This window comes from Schizophyllum commune (genome assembly GCF_000143185.2).
Source record: "Schizophyllum commune H4-8 unplaced genomic scaffold SCHCOscaffold_3, whole genome shotgun sequence".
Taxonomy (NCBI): Eukaryota; Fungi; Basidiomycota; class Agaricomycetes; order Agaricales; family Schizophyllaceae; genus Schizophyllum; species Schizophyllum commune.
Genome location: NW_026089540.1, coordinates 3,066,333 through 3,090,673, shown reverse-complemented (window position 1 = coordinate 3,090,673; position 24,341 = coordinate 3,066,333). Strand labels below are relative to the sequence as shown.

Below are 24,341 nucleotides of genomic sequence, written 5' to 3'. Positions count from 1 at the left end.
TCCGAAACAGATTCCAAGAATATGGGCACATGGGGAGAAGTTGTTCGCTGTGTGGATTCGATAATGCTTAACGTGAAGGATGAGGGAAGAGTCAATGCGCATCTATGGTCGTGGTCGCGTCGTGCCGTGTCGTTATACGTATCCCGGAAATTTACAAGCTGCAGCCCTCTGCCCACCGCGCGGCCGACGACCGTATCGTCAAGCGATATCGAAGCCCATGGCGACTTTCCGGCCGTACTGGTCGCGCGAGCCGCGCAGGCGCTCGCTGTCGCTGCCGCCCTTGGCAAGCAATTCCGCGCTGAAGACGTACAGCGCGCCCTCGATGCGCGTGCCGCGAATCTTCACCGTCTGCAGGAAGCGGCCCATCCGCTGCCGGTACATCTTGTCGTGGCTGCGCACGTAGCGGAGGATCTCGGAGACCTCCTCGCCGTCGATGGCGAGCGCGCGGTTGTAGCGGATCTCGAGGTGCGCCAGGGCGGGCGCGTCGAGCGCACCGAGGAGGCGGGAGACGTCGCAGCGTACGTCGAGGAGGCGGAGGACTTGGAGGTTGTGCACGCGCGCGGCGAATTCCATGTGGAAGCGCTGGGAGAGGACGAGCTGCTCGTAAGGGGCGACCTTGGTGTCGTCGGCGCGGACGTGGTCGAAGGTGGCGGAGCGGACGTGCGGCGCGTTTGCGAGAGCGTTGGCGCAATCGCTGAGGAAGACGCGGTGGGTGAGGTGGAGGTCTGCCACACTCGCCCACGGGACGCTGAGCTCCTGAGGCAGGAAGGGCGCGGGGGTGGAGACATGAACCGCAGCAGGAGCAGCTGAATACGACGCACGACGAGGGCGCACGAGGGGCGTAGTCGGGGAAGCAGGCTTATGGATCTGGATAATTTGAGGCGTCGGGGGAAGACTGCAATGCTTGGTGGAGGTGGTCGTGGGGATGGGGGTATACAGAGGATACGGTGCATGCGCGCTGGAGCTTCTGCGTTCGCGACCCATGCGGTTCAGCTTGTCGAAGCTCCTGCTACCGTGCAGCTTGCGGTCCAATGGGCGCCGCTGCTGTATACGGGCAGGGTTAAGTTGCGAGACCGAAGGCTCCTTTCGCAGCTGAGGATGCAGAGGACGTGTGGCAGACGACGACGGCTGCTGTGGGTGACGGCCGAACAGCTTATCAAAGCACTGGAAGATCTCATCAGCTCCCGTATGAACGCCGGCAGATGCGTAGTGGTACGACGCACCTTCATCGTTTGCGGCGTAATTAGTATAAATTTTTAATGTTGATGTCGACGGCGGGGCTGAGTAGAGCGAGAGTTACAGTGAGCAAGGGGGACATATATACGAAGGGAGAACACAAACACACCAGTCAAAAACGCTCAGGGTCCTGCAAGCTATCGCTATGACAGGGCAGATCCTGGTCGTCTTTGGTGAGATGCATGGGCCGCGCTGCTGTCAGTTATATGAAGCATTTCATCTATTGTTCCAGGCGGGGCGTGCGGCCGAACAGAAATCTGGCGCAGACAAAAGGGGGAGCGGGCGCCCTTTGACAAGGAACAATGACCACAGCCACCCCGTTACCTAAGTGGAAGTTGCTTTGTGTCGCCCGCATAAGGAAATCTTACTTCTAGACCACGGATGCATGCGCACAGATCGTACAGATGGCTATTGCCACCGCGACGTCCCGGCGCAGGCGCGTCGGCGTTCATGTCCAGCGTCCGCGAGGTGATGCACAACAGAGCAGGGCAAGGCAGGTCCCTGGAATCCCGTTCATTGGTGGCAAACGCGATGCGCCGTATCGCCGGGGGACACGTACATCGCTTACATACATGCGCTCAAAGATACACACCTCACCAGTCCGACAACAGCAGCTCTGCTCTGGCGCTGACTCTGCACACCGACGGCGACGCGGCGGGCGGGAGTGTTCATATCATCGCTTCATGGCGTGCCGCCGGCTTTTGCCCGGGCGCTGTGGCTTGAAGCCCTTCTTGCCACCCTTGGCTGGGCCGCTGCGGCCGCCCTTGCCACCGCCGAAGTCGAAGTTGTCCGTCGATTCCTTCGTGTTCTGCTTCGCGCGACGACCGACGGTGCCGTAGCCGAACTTCTTGTCGCGGGCAGAGCGAGCCATTTTGGGGCCGTTGGGTTTGCCGCGCTTGGCAGGCCGGTCTGCGATCGCGTCCTCGACGGCAACATCGAAGTCGTCGTCAACGGGTTTGTCGAGTACGTCTTTGTGTTCTGGATAGCAAGATCAGCGGCGCGCACGACGTGGGAAGCGACGGGGGGAAGGCGGGCGGCGGGTCGGTGATCATAGAGTAGAAATGAAGGGTAAACTTACTCCGCTTGAGCGAGCGCAAGCGCTCTTCCATATCCTTCTTGCTCTGCTCGCGCTCCTTGAGCTTCTCGATCTGCACCTGCTTGCCGAACTTCTTGCCCTCGCGCTCGCGCCGCTTGTCCTCGCTCTTCTTGATGGTCGCTTTCTCGTCGAGCAGCCGCTGGCGGATGCGCTCCATGTGCGCGTCCGACTTGACCATCTCCGCGAAGTAGTCGGCGGGGCGGGTGAAGGGGAAGTTGTGTTTGGCGGCGAGCGCGCGGGCGGCGTTAGCGCCGTGCAGGGCCTGCTTGTAGCTAGGAACGCCGCGTTAGCCTCGGGAAGGGTAGTGTAAAGAAAGCGCAGGACGTACAAGGCAAGCTCGCGATTGAGATCGTCTTCGACGTCGACGTCGATGGTGTTGGGATAGGAAAGAACGAGGGTCTCGGTCCACGGTAATGAGGGGTCGAGCTGGATGGTGTCGCGTATGCGCTCGAGAGCGACCTGGGGATGACGTGAGGGAGGGTTGAGGGGCGGAAACCTGATAAGCACGCACCGTGTTGTCGATCTCGAGTTTTCGTTGAGGCACGGCGTCTTCGTCCACCTCATCTTCGACCTCGTCCAAGGGTATCGCGTCATCGTCGGCCTCCTGCGGCTTAGTGGTGGAAGGACCCGCCGCAGCCTCTTCCTCGTCAGAGTCCGCCTCTTCCTCACTGTCGCCTTCCCCTTCTTCCTCTCCCTCCTCCTCGCTGCCAGACTCTTCATCGCCGCCGAGCATCGTGTTGAGCTGCGCCTGGTCGTACTCGTCCAACCCATCGTCGCCGAGCAGCTTCATCAGCCGCTCCATGCCCTCTTCATCCACACCTTCGTCATCGCTGTTGCTCTCCTCGTCCTCGTCCGAGCCAGCGTCGCTGCCCGACACATCCTCGCCTGATCCATCCTCGCCGTCAACAAAGTCCTCATCCTCCTCATCGTCATCGTCCTCCGCCTCCTCGGCCACCTTGGGGGGCGGGACCTTCGATGTCGAGGCCTGCTTCTCCGCAAGCTTGGAGGCCTTTGCGGTCTTCGGGCTCTTCTCCACGCTCTTGGTCGCCTTCTCTGCACCCTTCGAGCTCTTCGCAACCTTCCCCGCCGTCTTCTGTGTAGAGGGGGATGCCTTCGCGGCTGCTTGCTTCGCCGCCTTAGCCATGATGTGAGTGCTAATCCAACAATTTCGATCACTGACATGCCTCGATCACTCGCCCACGAGGGGGAAAATAGAGGTAAATATGGAGGGTCTTTGTTCTCTCCTGCCATCTTCGCTGCAATTATCGTCCTCCGAAATACACACGTCTCTAGATTGTGCGTTCCCAGGAAGCAATCCTCTGTGGCACCTCGGGGGAACAATTCTCTCTGTCGTCTCATCGCTTGGCACGCCGCTTTACTGCCTGTAAAACCTGCTTGTGGCAGCAGACTGTCGTCAATTCAGCAGCCTAAGCGCCTCGTATCCCGGCCGAAAGGCTGCTGGGAGATCGATAGGTATAGCCTTACGAGGCTACCGGCCTTCACCATAGAGCTCGGTAATGGCGTGCTGGAGAGAACCGAGGTGGAATCGCAATGCTTTTACGGAGACTGTACTTCTTCCACGTAAAGAAATCTATCGCTGCGTCTCATCCGAACTGCAATGTCCGTTTTTTCGAGTCGAATCAAAGCCCAATGAGCTGAGAAGAGAGGGTTTCGAACGCCTTGACTTGTGGGCGCTTGACACGTGCGTCCCCCAGATGAGCGAAGATGCCGATCTGGGTAACCGCCGAACGGATCCTGGTCTCCTCCCCCGCCCACAGGCTCATCTTGTCAGCTCCGGTCCGGCATCTGCTGACCAATTGGCTACGCGCTTAAAATGGTATCCCGCGCGTCAAGCTTTTGGGCAGACGACAGCATGCCCTCTTACCTCCAAGACGAAGACATCGAGGAGCAGGAGCGCCTCGTTGGCGACGGCGACGTGGACGATGGGCGGACGGCGGTGCGTTCCGCTTCTTGGGGGGACGAGGAGCACCCATCTGATGAGGCATTTCAGCTGGACAGAACGATAGATAGAATAGGGATGGGCTCGTACCAATGGACGTTGCTCTCGCTATGCGGTTTCGGTGCGCACCTACCCCGTCCCCTCGTCAAAGTTCCAGCTGACGAGATCGCAACCCAGGCTGGTTAGCTGACAATGTATTTCTTCACTCCTCCGACGTCGAACGAAGCCTGGCAGGCGGCTTTGGGACTGACGTCTGCGTCTGCCCGCCGGTGCTAACCGCGCGCGACAGATGTGGATAGAAGCGGTGGCAATCATCCTTCCCAGAGTACAGAGGCATTATGACGGTGCGTGGCGTGCATCCCTCTATCATCGTGTTCTTATCCTACGCCCAGTACCCGACAACCATGTTGGAACCTTGTCGTCGACTATGTTTGTGCGTAAACGAAGCCCTAACGCGTCTAATCCCTTAATCCTCTCTACAGGCTGGCATGATGTTCGGCGCCGTCGGATGGGGAAGCTGTACGTCGTACAATAAGCGCTGGCGTAGCCACTCATACTCATCCCCGCTCAGGCTCCGATCTCTTCGGTCGCAGTACCGCCTTCAACGCGACGCTCTTCTTCACCGCCCTCTTCGGCATCCTCGCCTCCCTCGCAGGCTCCTTCACCCAACTATGCATCGTCCTCTTCTTCCTCGGGTCGTCCGTCGGGGTGCGTACTAGCACGCAGGCGCACGCGTGGACCTAACAGTTGTCACAGGGCTCTATGCCTACAGACGGCACGCTACTGCTCGAGCACATGCCGGACGGGAAGCAGTACCTCGTAACAGCTCTATCGGTCTTCTTCTCCGTCGGAGCCGTCCTGTCTGCGATGATCGGGCTATTCATACTGCCTCAAAACTCGTGCTTCGAGGCCGAGTGCGATGTCGAGACGCAGAATAGAGGATGGAAGTATCTGCTTGCTATCCTAGGCGTGATCGTAAGTACGAGCATCGTGGATCGCCCGTGTCGCTGATTGAATGCGCAGACCCTGGCCATGTTCTTTGCCCGCATGGTCTTCTTCCGACTGCATGAATCGCCGCGATACCTCGTCCACGCAGGGCGGCACCAAGAAGCACTGCAGAGCCTGCAGATGATCTCGCGCTTCAACGGCGCCGATCTATCACTCAAACTAGCCGACGTGCACGACGAGCTGCATCCCGAGGATGCGGATGCGAAGGAGGACGACGACCCGTCTTCGGCGCGCCGATCGTCCTCTTTGCGCCGCTCGTCAACGCTCTTCGATGCGGGCGATGATCTGGACGAGGAAGGCAACCAGCGTCCACAGCACCCGCGACACACCTCTAGTACCGGATTTGCCAATCTGGACGCGGATGCGCTGCCCGACTATAGCTCCACAGAGCCGAACACACCAGAGTCCGGCCTTCGTGAAGACGCGGCGAAGATACCTTCCGTATCGCCACCGCGCGCTCGACCGTCGCTTTCTACCTCACCACCGCGCCCCTCCCTCTCGGTTCGCCCCCGCCCGATTAACACAACGCGTGCGAGTATGATGTCGCGACGGCGGTCCTCGGTCTACGAGGTCGAGCGCAAGGTGTGCGCGTTCCTGCCGCAATTCATCCGAAGGCCGCTGTGGGCGTGGTGGGACCGGGTGATGCTGACCCTGACGCCGGAGTGGGCGAAGACGACCATCGTGGTGTGGGTGGTGTGGTGCGCGATGAGTGCGGGTGAGTGCTAATTTTCTCTCCGCGTCAACCCCTCGGAGTGATCATGAGCATTTGCGACACTGTACTGACGAGAGTCTAGCATTCACGATGTTCAACATCTTCCTGCCGAAGTTGCTGGAGTCGAAGGGGACGCCGACGTCCTCGATGGCCGATCCGAGCTCGTTGACGGCAAGCTTATGGGATCTGGCGATATTCACCATCGGGGGGTGTCCGGGGTCTATTGTGAGTGTCCTTTACTGGCATCATCCATGTCTACGAGCCGATGGACTGACGCGCCCCGCAGCTCGGAGCCTACATGGTGCGCTCCAGCATAGGCCGAAGGTGGTCGCTGGCGGGGAGCACGTTCGCCACCGGGGCATTCTGCCTCCTCTTCGTGATGGTGGAGAGCTCGTGGGCGGTGCGGGCGACGACCGTGGGGCTCAGCCTCAACTCGACCATCATGTGGGCCGTGCTCTATGGCTGGACGCCGGAGATCTTCAGCACTGAAGGTACGTGCGCGTTTGTGGTGGATATGGCGACGCACGTTGCTGACCTCATGTTCAGTCCGCGGCACGGCGTGCGGGATTGCGTCTGCGCTTTCGAGAGTGTGAGTTGTTGTTCCTTGTGTGTCGAAGGCGACGCTAACGATGATCAGAGGCGGAATGATTTCGCCCGTGCTCGGAGGCGTGCTGTTGATGATCAGCAAGTCGCTGCCGCTCTACGTGTCCGCGGCGATGTTCACGGTCGCCGGCTTCTGCATACTGCTCTTGCGGGAGGATGAGGGAGAGGGGCGCGTGAAGGGGAAGGCCGTCCTTGCGCACTAGCCCGCGATCTGTATCATAAGTATCTTGCATTGTAAACGGGACTCTGACCTACATGATCTTCTACAACGCATAGCATGTTGATTGTATCGTCATGGTCAACTTTCTTCCTACTAATATCTTACAAGGTGAGCGCTCTTGAAGCTCAAGGTATGATACACATACAGTAGGTACGATACAGCAGTGACACAAGTGTTGATACAATTGTCCATCGTCTCCTGAAAAACTTATTTACTAGGCTTGACGTGGTTCTTCCACTCCCTATGCGCCTTGTCGAACGCCTCCCTGGAAATCTTCCCCTTCTTGTACTTCTTCGTCCACTTCTCCGCGAATTTGTACCAGTCACCATCCGCTTCCCCAGGCTCATTGTCCATTTCTCCGGGGTCGGCGTCGATGGCGAACGACGGCGACTCAGGAAATCTCGTCCAGTCGCGGTTCGCCAGCGTCGCGCCGAGAAGGTCGAGGTTGTTGATCGTCCACTTCATCATGAGGTCGACTTCGGTCCTGGGAATTTGCTTTCCCGCGAGTTGCTCCATCCACTGGTGGATCGCGCGCACGTCCTCTCCGCCGATCGCAGAGCCACTTGTACGGATAGCCCTCTGCAGCGCCGGGTCGCGCAGGACAGACGCGCGGCTGCGCTCCTGCGTCAACGGAATGACACGTTTTTGGAACTCGCGCTCGTAGAGGTACGCCGGCGCGTATCGCATCACCTCCGACGGCGGGCAGTGCGCGTTGCGGTACGGCGCCGTCGGTACGAGCATGCACATATTGAACGTGTACATGTCGAGGTCGAGTGTAACTTCTTCGCCGCGTATCGTGCGGAACCACAGCCAGTAGTGCTCGTTCGGGTCCTCACCCATCCAGAAGCGTAAGTCCGGCGCACTGAAGTAAGCGAAGCGGTCCTGCGTCTTGACATCTGCACTCCCTTTCGCGATCCCGAAGTCCGCGATCGGCGAGCTGCGGTACTTGAGGCGGAGACGGGGTTGCGGCTTGATATCCAGTGATGCCTCCTTCGGCACGTAGGTCGTCGTGTACATCTCGGAAAGGAGGGCGAGGCAAATGGAAGTGAGAATAGACAGCGAGTTGCCCTCGCGAAGGAAGCGGTTCGTGAGTTTCTTGCGAATCTGATCTGTTTGACCGGTAGGCCACCAGCGCGCTGAGCAATTGTATTCCAAGGGGACGCGATCGCCGAGCATGACGAGTTTAGCGGAGGAACCGTCGTGGAAGCGGGTGGGAGGGACTCCCGGGTTAGGGGAGTTGAGGATTTCGTGCGCTATGGCGGGGTGCATGGGTCTCTCGGGGTGCATGCGACTGATTTCGGCAAGCAGAGCGAGGAAAGGGTAGAAGGAGGTAAGACTTATGCGGTCGGTCTTGCCTGGTCAGTCGATCAGCTATGGCGCAGTGAAGTTACTTGGTGGCGCGTACCGCATACGCGCTTGTGCTCAGGCCAGTCCGTCGTTTGGCATTGTTCACCACAGTATATGCGCTATAAGATCGACTGTGAGTTTCCTCTCAGCACGGGTGCCCAACTGCGGACGTACCTCCCCGCACCTGGAGCACAGGCGTAGGTTGTTCGTCAACCCGCATACAGCGCACTTGTCAAGCCTTTCAAGGGGAAGGTAGACTTTCCTCTCCTTTGAATTCCGCATAGTGGTAGGGAGCCTAGGGGCCAACTTGCTAGACGCGAGGACTTGCCAGCGATCACGCTGCAGTCACACTTCGTCCTTCACGTTCCACAACCGGTCGGCGCTTGCAGATAATCAGACTGAGAACACAGCGCCAAAACGATTAGGATAACGTATTGAGTGCGAGGGAGTATGGGCAATTAATATAGAGTAAGACTCCAGATGATGAGAGTTCAGGACAAACCACAGCGGCGGTGGCGTTGCTGTAAGCGCTCTAAGAGAACAAGGACTACCAAATCAGGCAATAATTCCGGTGAGGGCGCTTTCGCAGCCATGATATTATCAAAGTAGAGGAATAAAAGGTATATACATGTCAATCCATGAGTCCGAAGTACGCTAGAGCGCCCGCGCTCGACTCAGCGAGGGGCAGATCCCTAGGAAGATCCGCCCATCGTTGAGCCCATCCCGAAAGTCGTCTGAATCCCCCGAAAACACAAGATCCCTCAGATGACTGTCGTTACCAGCTGCGACAGTCATGGATACCAATGTCATCATCGCAAGTCGGCGCCACTACCAGCTGTGGCGCCGACAGTCCCCTCGCAAAGCCGTTACCGACTACGGCTGTCCCACAACTTGAAAGATCCCCCCGAAGACGTCGCTACCAGCTGCGACGCCCAAGAGCCGAGATTGACGCTGCTACCAGCTGCAGCGCCAACGCCGCCTCAGCTACGGCTGAACAAACCCAAAGGCCGTTACCGGCTACGGCCGAAAACCCACGCAGAACGTACCAAAGCCGTTACCAGCTACGGCTAAGCCCACAAGGGCGTGTATCCAACTTGCGTGTCGCTGCCGGCCGCGGTTCCGGCAGCGACACGCAATTTGGATACACGTCCAAAGACGACGACAGACGGGATGGCGAACAACGAAAACAAATAGCGGACCAGCCGAGCGGAGACAGCATAGGTATTAGTAAGTAAAGTGTCCAATGTCACGGTCCCATTGTCCAAGGTCCATGTCCAGTTAGTCCATGAGAAATCAAGAAAAATCTGAAGGATGAAGTCAGCGACTGCGAAAAGATCACGAAAGACAGATAAACCCACCAAGACCACCACTCCCACAAACCAATCATGACAGGACGATGTCCCAGTGGCGCTCGATGCCAATCCTCCAGAGGTCCTCATTGCGCGACCACTTGTCCGACGATGGAAGACAGCCGACCTCGACCGCGCCCTCCCCCAATATGGCCGCCAGTCCGGGTACTTTGTCGGTGTCCGGGAGGTATGACTTCGTCGGCTCACACTCGTCGTCCAGCGCGAAGGTCGGGACGTCAAAGGAGGGGAGGGTGGGGAACGTCTCCGGGGTGATGATGGCGGTGCTCTGCTCCGAGGTCGATCCGTGCGCCAGCGCAGGGACGGATTCGTAGGTGAAGCGAGGCGTGTGACCGAGGAGGGGCGCGCGACAATAGTGGGGCTCGTCGGGCGCCTGGGGCGCTGTGACGACAAGCACTGGCGGGGCGTCCCCCGCGTTGAAGTCGCTAGCCTGTTGATCCTCGGTCGCCGCATCCATCGCGTCCGTCGTCTCATCGTCGAAGCCGGCGTAAAAGGTGCGGATCCCTCGGAGTCGTGCAGCAAACTCGACGAGGGTGGGGCGTTCGAGGGGGTGAATGGAGAAGACGTCGAGGAGGAGGTCGCGGAGGGTGGGCGAGATGTGGCACTCGTCGAGCGCGGCGGAGGGGTTGGTGAGGAAGTCCACGAAACCCCTGTCGGTACGATCCGCCTTGCTCCACGGTGTGAGGCCCGTGGTGACGGCAATGAGGGTGATGCCGAGAGCCCAGATGTCCGCGCTGTCGTTCCACACGTATCCTGTCGAGAACTCCGGCGCACCCAGCGCTTCCGGCGCCATGAACTGATTCGTCCCGGTGCCGCTCGTACCAGAGGGCGATATCGCGGCGAGGCCAAAGTCGGTGAGGAGCCACGACTGGTAATCGTCCGACACGAGGATGTTGGCCGGCTTGATGTCGCGGTGGTAGACGCCGTGGGCGTGGCAATGGGCTACCGCGTCCACGAGTTGAAGGAAGCACCGCTTGATGAGGTCGGTCCGGCCGAGGTAGACCTCCTTGCCGATGATGGATTGGAGGTCGCCGTTGTGCATGTACTCCAGGACGAAGCAAAGGGCATTAGGGGTTTCGAGCATGCCGAGGAAGGCGACGACGTTTGGGTGGAGGGAGAGACGAGCGTGGATGTTGTGTTCGCGGCGCAGCCGCTTGTGGTCGTGGTCTCCATTCGGTTTCTTGCGCTGCACCTTGAGAGCGACAGAGGCGCCGAGGATGAGGTTGTCCGCGGCGCGGTAGACGGCGCCGAAGCTGCCTTTTCCGATGATCTTCTGGATGGTGTACCGACCAGCGAGTACGTCTCCGGGCTGATAGTAAATGTAGGAAGTAGAGGTCGAAGAGGTCATAGCAGAAGACATCGTTGAAGGTGAAGTGAGGGTGATGGTATGCGGAAAAACGGAAAGCGAAACTTTAGAAAAGAGGGAGACGCGCTCCTTTTGACCGCGAAGACGCGCCTGTCTCATGGTGAGATATCTCACTCACCTCGAACACCCCGGGGAGGCCTTCTCCGGACAGAGACTGCTAGTTGTTTCAATCATCCCTATAGTGATAAAATACATCCGGGGTCTCAGTGCACGAGTTTCGATCGGTCGACGCTCAGAAGGTCGACAATCTTCATCAAGCTGGGGTTACCACCCAGTCGGTCGATCTCCTGGCGCATTTGCCTTTCCAGGCTGTCAAGGACGTCGAAGGTGTACTCAAAGGACTTCGTCCGGTCCTTGAGGTACGATATGGTGTGAATCTTGAGCGTTGGGGTCGCGGGGCGCTTCTGTAAGACATCTAGAAGGAATCTCGGCTCAGCAAAAGCGCGCAAAAGGGGGAAAGGAGAAGAAGTCTCACTGAGAATCTGGCGGTTAGACATGTCAGCGTGAATTCCATGGACGACTGGGAACGAGAATTTGCCCTCTGTTAGGTCTTCGGCGAATCCCTTGTTTGAGCTATACTGAACTGGAAGTCAGGTGACCGCGTTTCTTGCGAGATCATCATTTCGAACCTCGACGCTCTGCAGGTTCATGAGATCGTCCCTGATCTGGAAGAATACACCAATAAGGTTGACGAGCGGGATATAGTTCCTTGCGAATGATCAGCCTCGACGATGGTGGCGCAGCCTTTCGCGCTCACATATCCCTGTTCTGGGTCGAGCACGCCATCATGAGCCTGATGCCTATGCGGAGCAAGCCTCCTGTCTCTACTTCGTTGTCAGTGAGAGTTCTCATAAACTCTAGCGGACGAGCGTACTGTTGTTCACCATATCGATGTACTCATCCTCCGTGGGACATTGCAAAGAGTCTCGCCAAAGAAGTTCGAGTCCTTGGCCCCGGTGGAGGGACAGTAGCTCATCTGCTTAGCGTGAGCGCCCACCTATTCCCCGTCAAGTACAGGCTTGCCTGTTACTAGCTTCTCAACGTCAATGCCCTTTGCGGGCTCCCTGAGCAGAAGTAGCTCGCGATACGCGAGAAAGTAGACGTAGTTCCCGGTGTTGATCGTCTGCGGGACGCCATAGATCTTGTGCGTGACTAGCGTTACCTTAAGTTCCGAGTAGACGGATTTGCACCGTTCTCACGAACCTGGCTTCCCCCTTCGTAGCTGTGAGTCGTCTTCGATATCGTCGACCCTATATTCCATTCAGTCTAATGTCAGCCACCCGCATAGTGGACCCGCGCACATCAAGCTCGCGGAGTGTAGCATGTTCACGATCTTCGCTATGATCTGGAGCGTATCGCCCGGCACTGCGAGCCATTTATTGAACGCGTCGATGAGCTGTGTGCGAAATTCCTTTCCCGGAGTCGAGAGTAGATACTCGTAAGGCTCAAGTACAGCCTAAAGCTTGTCAGACCTTCGTCGCGGAATACGAGGAAGCTCTCTGCACCTTCTCGTTCTCCGGCGTCCATCGCGACTCAGATGAGAGTCGGGCAAGGATATTGTCGTACCTGGACATAGCTAGAAAAATTTCGGATGACGAGAGGAGGATGGAAGGTGTTGCATCAAGATAAAGCTATGCGAAATATAGGACTTTGAAGTTTAACATCAATCACTGCCGCCGCCGGTGGCGGTAGGAAGAGAGAACTGAGAACGCCGAATCCGGCCTCGGACTTCCTCGGGCCGAGCACAGCCACTGCGTCATTGGACTTCGACGCGACACATGTTCAACTCCAGCCACTTGCCTCTAGCCACCATCCTGGCTCTGGAATCGCTTTCTCCAGGTGGTCTGTACGCTGGGTGGCTTTCTAAGCAGGCTTCATACCTCTGATCTGTCTGTCTTCCATGGGTTTCGCTGTCTGAACTTCGCATTTCGTTGTACCATATAATTGCACTTTGCATGGCCGTGGTACGACAGGCTTCTTACCGGTCGGATTGGAGCTGATACTCGCACAGCGCGCTATTTCGCAAACTTCGTCCTGGAACTCAAGTGCCAATCCCTCTCGGGAAGCCGCTATACAAGAAGTTCACGCATCGTTGACCGTGCCCGGCCCCGGCGTACGATTGCTGGCATTTGGTACGTGATTTATCTTCTTTCCGGAAGCAAAGCGAACTGAGTATCGACTGTTAGATGATGGCGGCATCCGTGGGCTCACTATGCTTCTCCTACTGCGAAAAATATTCGTCAGGGTTCAACAAATGGCTTGTTTACCAACAATGCCTCTTCCTTGCGAGTATTTTGATATGATAGCAGGTAGTGGTACAGGGGGGTGAGAGGTGCTTCTCTGATGTCGCTTTGAGGTCACTGACTCTGCTACCAGCTGCATCGCGCTCTTGCTTGGGCGTCTACAACTCCCCATCGAGACCGCTATAGAATGCTACGCGCAAATAGTCAAGCAAGTCTTCGCGCAGATCAAGGGAGACGGTAGCTTCCGCCCGTCGCAACTCGAAAAGGTTATCCGAGAGATTTCGCGGCGCTATGGGGACGGCGAAGATACGCCCCTGCTCGACACCCAGTCATCAGCATGCAAGACGTACGTCGCGTCGATCTATACAGCTCTCACGTCTGATTGGCTAGATAGGTTTGTATTAACCCGAGAAGATGCTGGCCTCGGCAACATTGCACTACGTCGATTACGAACCTACACTCATCGTACGGAACCCACAACACAATATACGCTTGTGGAGGCTATTCGCGCTACCATGGGGAACCCGACATTCTTCAAGCCACTCTCGGTTCGGAGAGGACCCGCGGCTGTAACCTTCTTAGACGCGGGCGATCCTCACTACAATCCGGTCTTCGCTCTCCTGGAGGAGGCGGAAATCACCTATCCCGCACGTCACGTCGCATATCTACTCAGCCTGGGTGCAGGTACAGCCAGCACAGTCGGAGAAAACTCGTCTCGTATATTCTCCACTCACCCTAGACTCCCCTTGCCCACCCTCGCCGCCATCCGACATCTAGCGCAATGCTGCGACCAGACGGCAGCTTCCTTCGAACGCGGACATGGCGATCTCGGCCGCAGATACTTCCGTCTGACGCCGAATCAGCCTCTGCGCGATGGGAGAATACCATGGGAAGGGGTGGAGGATCTCGACGCTATCGTTACGCCTTACGTCGAAACCGTCCAGCAACAAGTGCGCACGCTGACTACCCTGATGAAGAATCAGAAAGCGTTGAACAACGCACGCGGAGGCAGACGCTAGCAGGACATATCGATACCTTATTTCGAACACGATTTGCGGATTGTAAATTCGGCCAACAGTGCAATCACTTTGCGTATCGGATTGCTTCAGAAGCCTGTGACCAAAACACTGACGATCAGGGCAATGTCAACACCGGCGTGTATGACATGAGCTTGCTTACCCTCGACGGTGCTGTGTGGCGCACGTATGGGTCGCATTCCCAGGGACCCGGGGAAGATCAGGACTCAACATGTGCTTCCAGCGTGGTGAAAACAGGTCGCTTCACCTTGTCCTCCGCCGCTCAATCGATCGTCCTACAATGGCATTCCTTACCTCCTCCCAGAGCACGCTTCCCGAAAAATTCAAACGCGTCATCCAGGCGCCTTTCCGGTCACCTATCCCTGGACGAGATCGAATGAACGACTTAGAAAATGTCGGGTCTCCACCTTTCTGCATCCGATTGTCGCTGATGTTTCCGCAGGGACGGAGTGATGCGCCCAGACCGAGTGTACGTATCAATACTGCGTGACCTGGACCATGGACTGAAAGAACAGCAGCGAACGCATTCAGCGGTCAAGGATAGCATCGCTGCGCCCGAAAATGTCGGCTATCGTACTTTCCGTCATGCTTGACCGTACTGACATACCTGCAGCTCATTGGCAGTCCTCGATCCAGCATGTCAGAGGAAGATATTGAGTCCAAGCCGCCGCAGGTAATGTGGTCATCCCAACTTAAGTCGCCAGTAATGACCATGAATTCTTTCAGACAAATTGGCGAGTCGGAGGTCCCAAATTCGTCAACGAACTGGCGGACGAAGATATTGCCTGGCGCGAAGGGACTCAGCTGGTCGATCACCTTGACTCGACGACGTGCCGGGTCGCGCGGGAGAATATTGATACTCTGCTTGTTTTTGTGCGTGAACTACTTATATCCTAAAAGCCTACTGAGCTAACGCGTGATCCTTAAAAGGCCGGTCTGTTCTCCGGTGTCGCAACTGCTTTCATCATCGAGTCCTATCGCTGGCTGCTGCAAGAACCTGATGATATGTCTGCTGAATACCTCAGACGGATTTTGGGCGTCCTCACGAACTCGACTATTCCAGCCATCCCCCAGTCCAGCGGCCGACCCTCGTTGCCGGATGACATCGTAGCCCTCATCAACGGCCTATGGTTCAGTAGCTTGACGCTGAGTCTGTCTTCTGCCCTGCTCGGTATCGTCTCCAAGCAGTGGCTTCACGAATATCTTCGTGACGCCGGCCGCTCGCAGATGACCAATCTTGCCGTTCGCCAAGTCAAGTATCAGGGATTCACGCGCTGGTCTGTCGAATTCATCATCACTTTAATCCCCCTTCTCCTGCAAGGCGCGCTCTTCGTATTCTTGACCGGCGTCGTATATCTCCTCTGGCACATCCAGCCAGTCATTGCCGCTGTCGTCAGCGCCTTGGCTCTCTTCATCGTGATCTTCTTCATCGTCACGACCGTCCTCCCGGCCTTGCAATTCATGCTGGGTTGGGCGGGTCATTTGCGCATGCACACTACAAACCAGTTTCCCTTCAAATCAGCTCAAGCGTTGATATTCCTTCGCATATCTATCTTCATCGCCAACTCTCTCGCTTGGATCCATCACTACTTCATATCCATGAAGGGCTTTCACTTTGGCTACACGTCATTCCATGCGCCCTTCCCAAGCTACTCGGCGTGGCCTCAGCTTGATCTCGATTGGACCCGCCTTCGGGACCAAAGTGCGCGACAGAACGACGAGCCAACATCGATTGGCTTGTTCGTTGGCTACATGGAGCTCAACTTCGAGCATCGCCTTTTGCGCGATTGGATATGGGGATGCCTCTGGAGCTTACGGGATTACGCCGCCGACGCCAAATACGTCCTGCAATGCATCAGACGCAAGCCAGATATCAAAAGTGATTTCCCATCCGTAGAGGACCACCTGGCAAAGGAGGTTATCCCTCTTCTCTCGGGTCGTTTGGCTTCTCAAGCAACATCCGAGCTGGTGATGCTCTCTCTGCTCGGTTCTGCAAACAAAGGTCCCCACGGCGAAGCTCGTATTGAACATCTTATTCGCCTATTTAACAGCCTTATATATCGCGATGCGGGGAGGGTCCCCATGAGTGTTTACGACACCCTGCAAGCCACGCTCCAGGAGACGGTCCACGAGCCACTCGGCTCCGGTAAGCACATCTTCTCAGCGGTGCGAGCTTGTCTGAAGGTAGATCAGAGACGCGATGCCAGCTTCTCAGCGTTGCTCAGAGCATCTTGCGAAAAAGCCAACACGCAGAAGATCTCTTCGACAGTCCTTTCCTCGATCTTGTCACCGTCATCGTAACATGCCTCAGTGGCGGCGAAGTTCCTGAGGATTCAGACGTCTGGATCATGAACCGCGACTTGAGCTTGGACCTCTGTTCCGACGTGACAGAATGGCTCGAGCGGTATCCTGATCCTAGCAGTAATTGGGAGGACTATAAGGCTCGCGTCATCTGGTCAGCGCACATCACTGTGCTGCTCGCCCGTATACTCGCCGGGTTCAAGAATATAGAGCCGGCTAATTTGCAGAAGACCCACCGACGCTTTCCAGCTATTTTTGAGCTGAGTCGGCTCGTGTACGAGAGGGCACTTTCCATACCAGTGGATGTTCTACCCACATGGGTCCCAGACAAGTCCGACATGGAGGAGTTCGCACGCGTGAAGGTGGCTATCGAAGAAGTCGCGCAGAGGGGTCCGGACATAGCGATCATTGTTCAAGCGAAGCATACGACGGTGCGGATGCGTCCTTTCTCCCCGCGATTATGTTTTCTGAGACCGCATGACAGAATGGTCCTACACGGCACGGCGTTCATTGGGATGATCAGAACGGATCTGCTCCGGCAGTGAGTCTGACTTCCCTGGCGCCTAATGTGTACTATTGCTGACGAACGTCCAGGAAACTTCCTCCCAGATCAACGACATGGATACGCCGGATACCAATCCGGTGGCTAGCGGAGCTGAGGGTGGATCCATGTCACCGGAGAGCGCGCTAACAGAGCGGAGTGCGTCGGCGCCTGCGTCCTAGGAGTCTCAATGGAGAGGGAGAGGAAACGAGAACGAGTTAAAGAACTCAGAAGGAATGGTTGAAGGGGATGCACATTGATCTGGCTAAAGAGGAGCGACCTGCAGACGCTACACTTAAATATTGTTATGTTCCAAAACCTAAATATGGTAACTAATCCTCGTCGGAATTTGCCGAGGCACTGTTGTCTTCAGCCGTCACCATCCACGAACCGCGAAGCGTGCGGATATACCGCATACCCTTTGTTCTCGAGATCTCCGCTGTATTTCAAGCATACCCTCTCTGATCTGACAACTCAGCAGCAGGTCAACGATCTGCGACGTATTTCCCTGTCGTCACCCAACACCAATTCAATCGCCTGCTGCCTCCTTCATCGCGACTGTCAGACTGCGTCAAGCCCAGAATCAGCGTTCTGTATCCATCACGCGACCTTCAGTTTCCCTGGCTTGCTGCTCCATTACTTCGATCGATCATCCATGTCATTGTCAAGAGCTCTCAATGCGAAGCGGAGCCGGTGGAAACGCGCACTGGACTCGGTCGTATACCCACCGACATGCTAAGTATCTATCACCGTGTTGGCGGAGTCTGTGGTGCATGATTAGAGATTTTCTACCGTCCAACTTGAGCGCTTTGACCCGCTGGCGACGAACGAGAGTCGGCCTTGAACCAACGCCTCAGATACGCGCCTCTCGGATAGCCTTTTTCTTCCGGACCTGATCTAGTCCCGAGCGCTTCTCGCTAGACGTGCGCAGTGCGTCATGACATCTTCGATGTTGGAAGATAAACACTGCACAACACGCCGCTCCCAGTTATATATATATATGGACGGCGCATCTACGCTCCTTCTTCCTCTCGACCACCACCCCCCTCTCGCACAAACCACCACAACTTGATGCCTACAAAGATGCAGGCCGACCATCCACCCGTCCAGTTCACGACGAACCTTGCCGAGCAGGATGCGAGGGAGATCCTCCGTCGCGACCGTCTCCGCGCGCAGATGCTCCTCGCGCAACACCAGCCCCATGGGCCGCTCGCCTTCAACATGAAGGCAGGCACTCAGCCGGAAAAGGTCAAGAGCATCGCCGTCACTGACGCAGGTGTGCCGTCCGTCCATCGGCCTCATTTCCTAGATTGAGCACGAAACCACAGCGGTCACGTATACATGTGCTGTCGACATCGGTACTCCACCGACGAAATACGACCTTCTCATTGACACTGGTACGTTTATATCCATTCCTCGCCGCATATATGCGCCTCATATCGTCGCTAGGGAGCTCCAATACCTGGATTGGCTCTGGCAAGAAATACGTCGTGACCAAGTCGAGCGAGAACACGCGCCAGCCCTTCGTGCGTCTCCCATTATCGAGCTCGCATGTTTCGTCTAACACTTTCGCAGCAAATCAGCTACGGCAGCGGCTCATGCTCTGGAACGCAATGTATGCGCGCTAGCGGTTGTCTCCCTCCGTTCAAGTCCATGCTCATATATCCCAGATATCGACCACGTTAGCCTCGGAGAAGGCCTTGACATCCCCAAGCAGTCCATTGGCGTCGCTAGCAAAGCTGACGGCATGAACGGCATTGACGGCATTCTGGGCATCGGGCCCGTCGACCTCACGCAAGGGTGAGGACGCCTTTGTCTCTTGGTCGAGTATATGCTGATCTATCTACAGAACTGTCCAATGGGGTGATCGCATCCCTACGGTCACTGATAACCTGTAAGTGAACGGAGTCGTCTCGCATCGCGATTTCATTTTACTGATTTATGTTCTGAAGATACAAGAATAAGACGATCTCTACCGAGAGCATCGGTATCTTCTATCAGCCCACCACTTCGGTGGATCCCGTCCCGAACGGCGAGCTTACTTTCGGCGGTGTCGATACCTCGAAGTGTCAGGGCGAGATCACCTGGGTCCCTATCACCAAGAAGTCGCCCGCAGACAAGTACTGGGGTATGTTTGCGGTTAACAGCAAAAGGTCGCCCACTAACGCCGCGCAGGAATCGACCAGACGGTCACTTACGGAGAGCACGGCGAAACGCTGATGAAGAATTGTGCCGGCATCGTAAGTAGCCCCAAAACTCACCGTCCGTTTTGTGTTGACTGAAGCCCTTTGGGTAGGTCGATACTGGCACGACTCTCCTGATGATTGCCACCGACGCCTTCGATGCGTACAAGAAGGCGACGGGCGCGAAGGTCGATGAAGCCACCGGTCTTCTGACCGTAACGGCCGAGCAATTCAAGAAGATGAAGTCCTTGTACTTCAAGATCGGCGAGGTGGGGTTCCTTGTCAACTAATGGGGGAATGATAACTGAAGCTCATTAGACTACCTTCGAGTTCACCCCCAACGCACAGAAGTGGCCTGCCATGCTGGGCAAGATGATGGGTGGGAAGGAGGGCCAGATCTACCTCATCCTTGCCGATATGGGTGCGCCGAGTGGGCAGGGCTTGGACTTCATCGGTACGTAGTCGCATCGATGTGTCGAGCACCATCTCACACGCTCTGCAGACGGATTCGGCTGGCTTCAGCGCTTCTACTCGGTCTACGATACAACGAATGGCCGTGTTGGGATCGCGAACACCAAGTATACGAAGGCGGAGAGCAATTAGGACGAGGATATGGTCAGTCGAGCGTAATAGATACGGACATACGCAAGATGGACTTTCGAAAAGACGGACGGTCTCGCATATCCAAATGTAACATTAGTGACGGATATTTGAATTGGAACTGAGCAAGTTACACGCATACGTGCCAGCATGGATGAATCATTCTACATGCCGCTTGTGGTCGCCAGTGATCCCTTCTGCGCTGCTGCCCGCAAGTTTCTGGAGGTTGTAAAACGGTTCATCCAGCTGTCGCGTCACCCAAGGCAAAACGAAGCGAAGCGCGACGAAGATTGTCACTACTGCAACGCCGAGGAAGGGTAGCACAGATTGCGGGAGTACTCCGAGCAGTAGAGGTTCCATGGTTATGACGAACGGCGCGCGTTCGATGTCTGTTGCGACGGCGTACGAAGCGGGCACTCCGATATGTCGCGCACGCACTCGCACGAGCTTTGTTCGAGGTGACTCGGTGTCGAAGACAGCCAGGTAGAAGTCCGCGGGAACCTGATGAAGAGAGAAAGATATAGTAAGAGGGGAAGTAATAACACCAAACGAGCTCAAGGCTTACAGATGCCGGCGAAGAGATACGAACTGTGAAGTGGTCGTAGGCGGACCAAGGTCCACTGCCAACGCGAAGCTCAACCCATAGCTCCGAGTCGCCGACGCTCAACTCATCCAGATCATTCAGATTTCCTGATTCCTGCAGAGGCACTATGCTGAGCACTCGTTCGCTGATGGTGGGGTCCAGCCAATACCTGCCGGTCACAGGTAAATATCGAATAAGGTCTTGCGGGACGACGTCATGGGGGTCTTACGGTTTGCTCGGAGGTACGGTCGCATTATGCGTTTCCTTGAAGTTAAAGTTGACGATCTCAGTGTTGGCCAGAACGCAGGGGAGGAGGAACAGAGCGAAGAACCATGATGGTGGGACGAACATCGTGGCCGCTCACGTGTGCAGCCAGACCGTCACGAGGGAGTGTGATGTCACGGTTCGTATTCACTGTATCGTTTGACTTCGGCGACGAGCGGTAAGACTAGTACATGTCATCCAAGCAGGATTAGCTATGTTTTCCGAGAATATGTGTGGTAGTATAAGGTCGATTTTGGTGGTAGATCTATGGCAGGCTCGGATCAGGCGGCAGGCTTGTCGCCCCGGACCTCCAGGATCGTATCGCGCAACCGCTTGCACGCCTCCTCCGCCTCCGGTCCGTTGGTCAAGCTGAAGCTAATTCGGACGTGGTTTGTCGGTCCTCCTGCGGGCATAAAAGAGATGCCAGGTACGGCGAGGAAGCCGCGTTCGACCGCCTTCTCGAGGATGACGGCGTAGGAGTCGATGTCGCGTTCGTAAAGGAGCTGCGGGGAGGATTGTGAGTTGACATTGACGAACGATTCGAGGAAATATAGTTCAGGGACGAAAGACATAGCAGAGCCGCCACGCACCTCAATGTACACGAACATCCCCGCGACCGGGCTATTCCACCTCGCCACGCCGGTTAGGTACTTCTTCGCAGCGGCCTCGAAGAGGTCGCGCTTATCGCGGTAGTACTCGGCGACGCGGCCGACGTGGGCGATGAAGCCGTCCTGGCCCCAATGCTCGAGGAGCTTGTAGACCATGGCTTGGGTGGTGGAAGCGGTTTGGAGGCTGGGGTGCGGGACGTTAGCATGATGCAGCGAGGGCAGAATGAAAGCGCGAAGCTTGATCAAAAGGGATGCTATGGAATAACTTACTTGGTGTTCGAGGTGATGAGGTCGACTTTGTCGCAGATCTCCTTTGCAGCGGAGAGGAAGCCGATGCGCATGCCGCTGCTCAATACCTTGCTAAAGGAGTCGAAGCTATGACAGATGTATTGACGGTCAGGTTGATTGCCACAGAGATAAAGTGGATGACGCCGACGCACCGAACGACCCGCCCGACCTCATCATTCACCTCCTTTTCCAAGGCGAAGTAACTCTTCGCCTTGCTACCCTTCTCGCCGTAATGAACGAATGCGTATGCATCATCCTCGAGAATAAGGAAGTTGTACTTCTTGGCGAGCTTCAGCCTACGTTCTTCGTCAGTGCCTTCGCATGAGTCGCTTGGATACCACTTACACTTCGACCTTGCGCGATTGGGGAATCGAGGCGCCAGTCGGGTTGCTGCCTAGATCTCTGTTGTATCCGTTGCTTCCGGGCCACAAATCAAAGCGTACCAGTGGGAATGGTGTAAAGCAGCCTCGGGAACCTTTGGCCCGGGCGCTCGGTCTCCCAGTTCGACAGAATTTTCTCAAGCGCCTCAGGGTTAAGACCTTGTGTATCCGTCGGGCACTCAATTAGAGTGCAAGGCTCGACGTTCAGGATGCCAAGGGTTCCCCTACAAAGGGAGTCAGATAAGATCGCGGCAGAGAAGGTGCGCTACTTACGCGTATACAGGCGTCTCCACTAGCATGTTGTCGCCTTCGTTGATGAGATTTTGGAACGTCTGAGGAAGGCTTAGCAAGTTCGAAGCGATGGAATGTCCGGAATGTCCCACCTTGTGCATAAGGTCCTGGCTGCCAGAGCCGATGGACACTCTCCAGCCCTCGTCCATGGAGCGACCGTGCACCCTGCATTGGAAGTCTTCTAACCACTGTATATCGTCAGACGTAATCCTTGGGCTTCGAGCGAGACATTACCTTCACGAGGCGCGGCAGCCCGGAGGTTGCGCCATACCTGTATGTTCAGCACGTGCATCACATGGAGTTGTGGTGCGTGTGACTCACTGTAGGGCTTCCTCGAGGTCTTTTCCGTCGAGTATGAGCTCGAGGGGCGGTTCGTTTCCGACGGGCTTGACCTTCAAGGTGATTGCCTCGAAGGGGAATGTTTCGGGGGAAGGCTTGCCTGGTTATGTCCTCTGTTAGTGACGAAGTAAGAACGTAAGTCTGCACACAAACCAGCAAGCAAGGAAATCATTCCAGGCCGCTTTTCAAGCGGGAAGAGTCCGCGTACTGGATTGGCACTGATGAGCTTCAAGCAAAACACCTCGAAAACAGTTCATCTACTTACTTCCGCTAGGCTTCCACCGCTTGGAACGTTCAGAGAGGAAAGGGGTGACATCTACTGTCGTAGGCATGGTGGTTGTCAAGAGGGAGGTAAGCGAGGACGATAGGGGTATGACTCGAGTCCTTTTGAGGTCACGGTTGAAGTTGAAGTGATCCGGCGATAATCGGCATCCGTCGGACTCAGCCCCGGCGGACTGCGATAATATCCGTCCGGCCGCGGCGGTTGCGCTTCAGCTTTACCAGTGACCAAGGCTTTCATGACTCGACTCTATGGCTCAGAAGCTCTTGAGGGCTGAAGAGTACTTGCGCCGACGTAAAACAGGGAGGGCGAGCGCTGGAGGCTGGAAGAGGCGCCGAGCGCTTATTCGCCCTCATTGTTCTGGCCTAATAATGAACAGAGCTCCGCAAAGAGGGTCCCCACGACGCAAGCCACTCGTGCAATGATGCCAATGGAGCCTACCCCGATGGAAGTTCCGCTTCGCAAGTGCGGTCCGAAAGCACCGGTCTTGGCACAAATATTTGGTCGAACGAACTTCCATCTTTGGCCTTCCCTCTGATCCATCGGAATCAGCCACTATGACCGAGCCCCAACGCCAACAACAGACGGAAGCGGAACTCCTCTCCTACGTCCAAGCATTCTGGGCCAGGCAAAGAGACACTAGCCCCCTCTATAGCCTGCTCATTCCCGACCTGACCATCATCTCCGCCACACGGGGCCGTGTCCTCGCACAAATGCGCGTCGCGAAGCAGCAGCTGAACTCGAAGGGTACGCTGCATGGAACGACGTCTGCGTGTCTGTTGGACTGGGGAGGTGGGATCGCGATCGCGTCGCATGGTGTGGAAAAGACGGGCGTGACGACGGACTTGCACGTCTCCTGCCTTGCACCGGCGAAGGAGGGCGATCTGCTCGAAATCGAGTGCATCGCAGAGAAGGTGGGACGGTCGGTGGCGTACACGACGGTCACGGTCAGAAAGGTCATCGAAGGAGGCGACAGCATCATCGTCAGCTCGGGGAGGCATACAAAGTTCTTGTAAGGCAGAATCTCAATCATTGTTGCTGCCCACCACGGTGAAGATCAGCGTACGCATAGCTTGTAGACACTATAGAAAGAATGTATGCCCCACAAACTACCCCAATCGCCCGCACTGTCCTCGCGATGGCAGGAGTCCCCACGTGAAGCGCGTATTATGACTGTATCTGTTACGCTTGTTTTCTGTAGCCAACCCCCCTGTCCAGGATACGACCACGACGCCCCAGGGAACCGCAGAGCGCTCCACCGTAGACACATCGCTCCGGGCCCTCGTCTACTCAGTAGCATTGACCAAAAGTCGCTGAGCAAACGAGGGCGCGGCGGGGGCATTTCGCGACAGACCACAGAACGCACCTTCGTGACCGAGGCATGTCGAGTACTAGCAGCGTTGGCGAGGTAGCCGACGGTGGATATCCTTTCCATTAGCAAGCACGAAAGCATTATAACCCAGTAAGTAGAATAGCATCCTAGGACCG

At 56.3% G+C, this 24,341-nt stretch overlaps 12 protein-coding genes across 12 annotated transcripts; 5 read left to right on the top strand and 7 right to left on the bottom strand.

The window, feature by feature from the left end:
- Positions 1 to 198: 198 nt before the first annotated feature.
- Positions 199 to 1,229, bottom strand: SCHCODRAFT_02698425 (uncharacterized protein; the record flags this gene model as incomplete). Its single annotated transcript, XM_003034016.1, has 2 exons — positions 199 to 1,164; positions 1,224 to 1,229. The coding sequence occupies 2 exons, from the start codon at positions 1,227 to 1,229 to the stop codon at positions 199 to 201; spliced, it is 972 nt and encodes a 323-aa protein (XP_003034062.1).
- Positions 1,230 to 1,660: 431 nt separating this feature from the next.
- Positions 1,661 to 3,478, bottom strand: SCHCODRAFT_02616692 (Ebp2-domain-containing protein; the record flags this gene model as incomplete). The annotated part of the gene is made up of 4 exons (XM_003034015.2): positions 1,661 to 2,214; positions 2,315 to 2,604; positions 2,661 to 2,791; positions 2,844 to 3,478. Coding segments are annotated over 4 exons (1,361 nt in total), but the record flags the coding sequence as incomplete, so codon positions are not given.
- Positions 3,479 to 4,099: 621 nt separating this feature from the next.
- SCHCODRAFT_01296620 (MFS general substrate transporter) lies at positions 4,100 to 6,930 on the top strand. The gene is made up of 13 exons (XM_050341395.1): positions 4,100 to 4,289; positions 4,344 to 4,413; positions 4,470 to 4,486; positions 4,582 to 4,636; positions 4,685 to 4,725; positions 4,775 to 4,811; positions 4,864 to 5,000; positions 5,049 to 5,267; positions 5,316 to 6,015; positions 6,095 to 6,237; positions 6,299 to 6,503; positions 6,559 to 6,601; positions 6,650 to 6,930. The coding sequence occupies exons 1-13, from the start codon at positions 4,167 to 4,169 to the stop codon at positions 6,816 to 6,818; spliced, it is 1,959 nt and encodes a 652-aa protein (XP_050201860.1). The 5' UTR covers positions 4,100 to 4,166; the 3' UTR covers positions 6,819 to 6,930.
- Positions 6,903 to 8,455, bottom strand: SCHCODRAFT_01124631 (uncharacterized protein). The gene is made up of 3 exons (XM_050341065.1): positions 8,357 to 8,455; positions 8,241 to 8,301; positions 6,903 to 8,190 (listed from the first exon to the last, which is right to left on the bottom strand). The coding sequence occupies exon 3, from the start codon at positions 8,120 to 8,122 to the stop codon at positions 7,043 to 7,045; it is 1,080 nt and encodes a 359-aa protein (XP_050201859.1). The 5' UTR covers positions 8,123 to 8,190; positions 8,241 to 8,301; positions 8,357 to 8,455; the 3' UTR covers positions 6,903 to 7,042.
- A 1,009-nt stretch (positions 8,456 to 9,464) lies between these two features.
- On the bottom strand, positions 9,465 to 11,232 carry SCHCODRAFT_02206419 (kinase-like protein). The gene is made up of 2 exons (XM_003034012.2): positions 9,541 to 11,232; positions 9,465 to 9,486 (listed from the first exon to the last, which is right to left on the bottom strand). Exon 1 carries the CDS (start codon positions 11,012 to 11,014, stop codon positions 9,566 to 9,568), a length of 1,449 nt encoding a protein of 482 aa, XP_003034058.2. The 5' UTR covers positions 11,015 to 11,232; the 3' UTR covers positions 9,465 to 9,486; positions 9,541 to 9,565.
- Positions 10,991 to 12,605, bottom strand: SCHCODRAFT_02616679 (terpenoid synthase). The gene is made up of 9 exons (XM_003034011.2): positions 12,421 to 12,605; positions 12,217 to 12,371; positions 12,119 to 12,165; positions 11,939 to 12,067; positions 11,790 to 11,891; positions 11,673 to 11,739; positions 11,545 to 11,623; positions 11,391 to 11,493; positions 10,991 to 11,330 (listed from the first exon to the last, which is right to left on the bottom strand). The coding sequence occupies exons 1-9, from the start codon at positions 12,487 to 12,489 to the stop codon at positions 11,119 to 11,121; spliced, it is 963 nt and encodes a 320-aa protein (XP_003034057.1). The 5' UTR covers positions 12,490 to 12,605; the 3' UTR covers positions 10,991 to 11,118.
- A 105-nt stretch (positions 12,606 to 12,710) lies between these two features.
- On the top strand, positions 12,711 to 14,269 carry SCHCODRAFT_02616676 (FabD/lysophospholipase-like protein). The gene is made up of 5 exons (XM_003034611.3): positions 12,711 to 12,879; positions 12,927 to 13,047; positions 13,102 to 13,240; positions 13,292 to 13,504; positions 13,553 to 14,269. Exons 1-5 carry the CDS (start codon positions 12,871 to 12,873, stop codon positions 14,175 to 14,177), a joined length of 1,107 nt encoding a protein of 368 aa, XP_003034657.1. The 5' UTR covers positions 12,711 to 12,870; the 3' UTR covers positions 14,178 to 14,269.
- A 206-nt stretch (positions 14,270 to 14,475) lies between these two features.
- SCHCODRAFT_02533965 (uncharacterized protein) lies at positions 14,476 to 17,398 on the top strand (the record flags this gene model as incomplete). Its single annotated transcript, XM_003034610.3, has 8 exons — positions 14,476 to 14,594; positions 14,638 to 14,758; positions 14,809 to 14,868; positions 14,922 to 15,068; positions 15,126 to 16,361; positions 16,421 to 16,927; positions 16,981 to 17,037; positions 17,091 to 17,398. 8 exons carry the CDS (start codon positions 14,476 to 14,478, stop codon positions 17,217 to 17,219), a joined length of 2,376 nt encoding a protein of 791 aa, XP_003034656.1. The 3' UTR covers positions 17,220 to 17,398.
- A 682-nt stretch (positions 17,399 to 18,080) lies between these two features.
- Positions 18,081 to 19,952, top strand: SCHCODRAFT_075642 (acid protease). Its single transcript, XM_003034609.1, has 11 exons — positions 18,081 to 18,313; positions 18,366 to 18,434; positions 18,487 to 18,563; positions 18,613 to 18,652; positions 18,708 to 18,837; positions 18,887 to 18,931; positions 18,990 to 19,165; positions 19,213 to 19,277; positions 19,334 to 19,489; positions 19,539 to 19,674; positions 19,723 to 19,952. Exons 1-11 carry the CDS (start codon positions 18,109 to 18,111, stop codon positions 19,821 to 19,823), a joined length of 1,200 nt encoding a protein of 399 aa, XP_003034655.1. The 5' UTR covers positions 18,081 to 18,108; the 3' UTR covers positions 19,824 to 19,952.
- On the bottom strand, positions 19,600 to 20,758 carry SCHCODRAFT_02533959 (uncharacterized protein). The gene is made up of 4 exons (XM_003034010.3): positions 20,633 to 20,758; positions 20,386 to 20,572; positions 19,723 to 20,321; positions 19,600 to 19,674 (listed from the first exon to the last, which is right to left on the bottom strand). Exons 1-3 carry the CDS (start codon positions 20,752 to 20,754, stop codon positions 19,980 to 19,982), a joined length of 651 nt encoding a protein of 216 aa, XP_003034056.1. The 5' UTR covers positions 20,755 to 20,758; the 3' UTR covers positions 19,600 to 19,674; positions 19,723 to 19,979.
- Positions 20,759 to 20,793: 35 nt separating this feature from the next.
- Positions 20,794 to 22,983, bottom strand: SCHCODRAFT_02616666 (PLP-dependent transferase). The gene is made up of 12 exons (XM_003034009.2): positions 22,839 to 22,983; positions 22,727 to 22,780; positions 22,556 to 22,673; positions 22,469 to 22,505; positions 22,327 to 22,422; positions 22,217 to 22,275; positions 22,007 to 22,167; positions 21,909 to 21,957; positions 21,716 to 21,859; positions 21,546 to 21,650; positions 21,258 to 21,459; positions 20,794 to 21,170 (listed from the first exon to the last, which is right to left on the bottom strand). The coding sequence occupies exons 1-12, from the start codon at positions 22,903 to 22,905 to the stop codon at positions 20,949 to 20,951; spliced, it is 1,314 nt and encodes a 437-aa protein (XP_003034055.1). The 5' UTR covers positions 22,906 to 22,983; the 3' UTR covers positions 20,794 to 20,948.
- Positions 22,984 to 23,373: 390 nt separating this feature from the next.
- On the top strand, positions 23,374 to 24,186 carry SCHCODRAFT_02616664 (Thioesterase/thiol ester dehydrase-isomerase). Its single transcript, XM_003034608.2, has one exon. It carries the CDS (start codon positions 23,411 to 23,413, stop codon positions 23,867 to 23,869), a length of 459 nt encoding a protein of 152 aa, XP_003034654.1. The 5' UTR covers positions 23,374 to 23,410; the 3' UTR covers positions 23,870 to 24,186.
- The last annotated feature ends 155 nt before the right edge of the window (positions 24,187 to 24,341 follow it).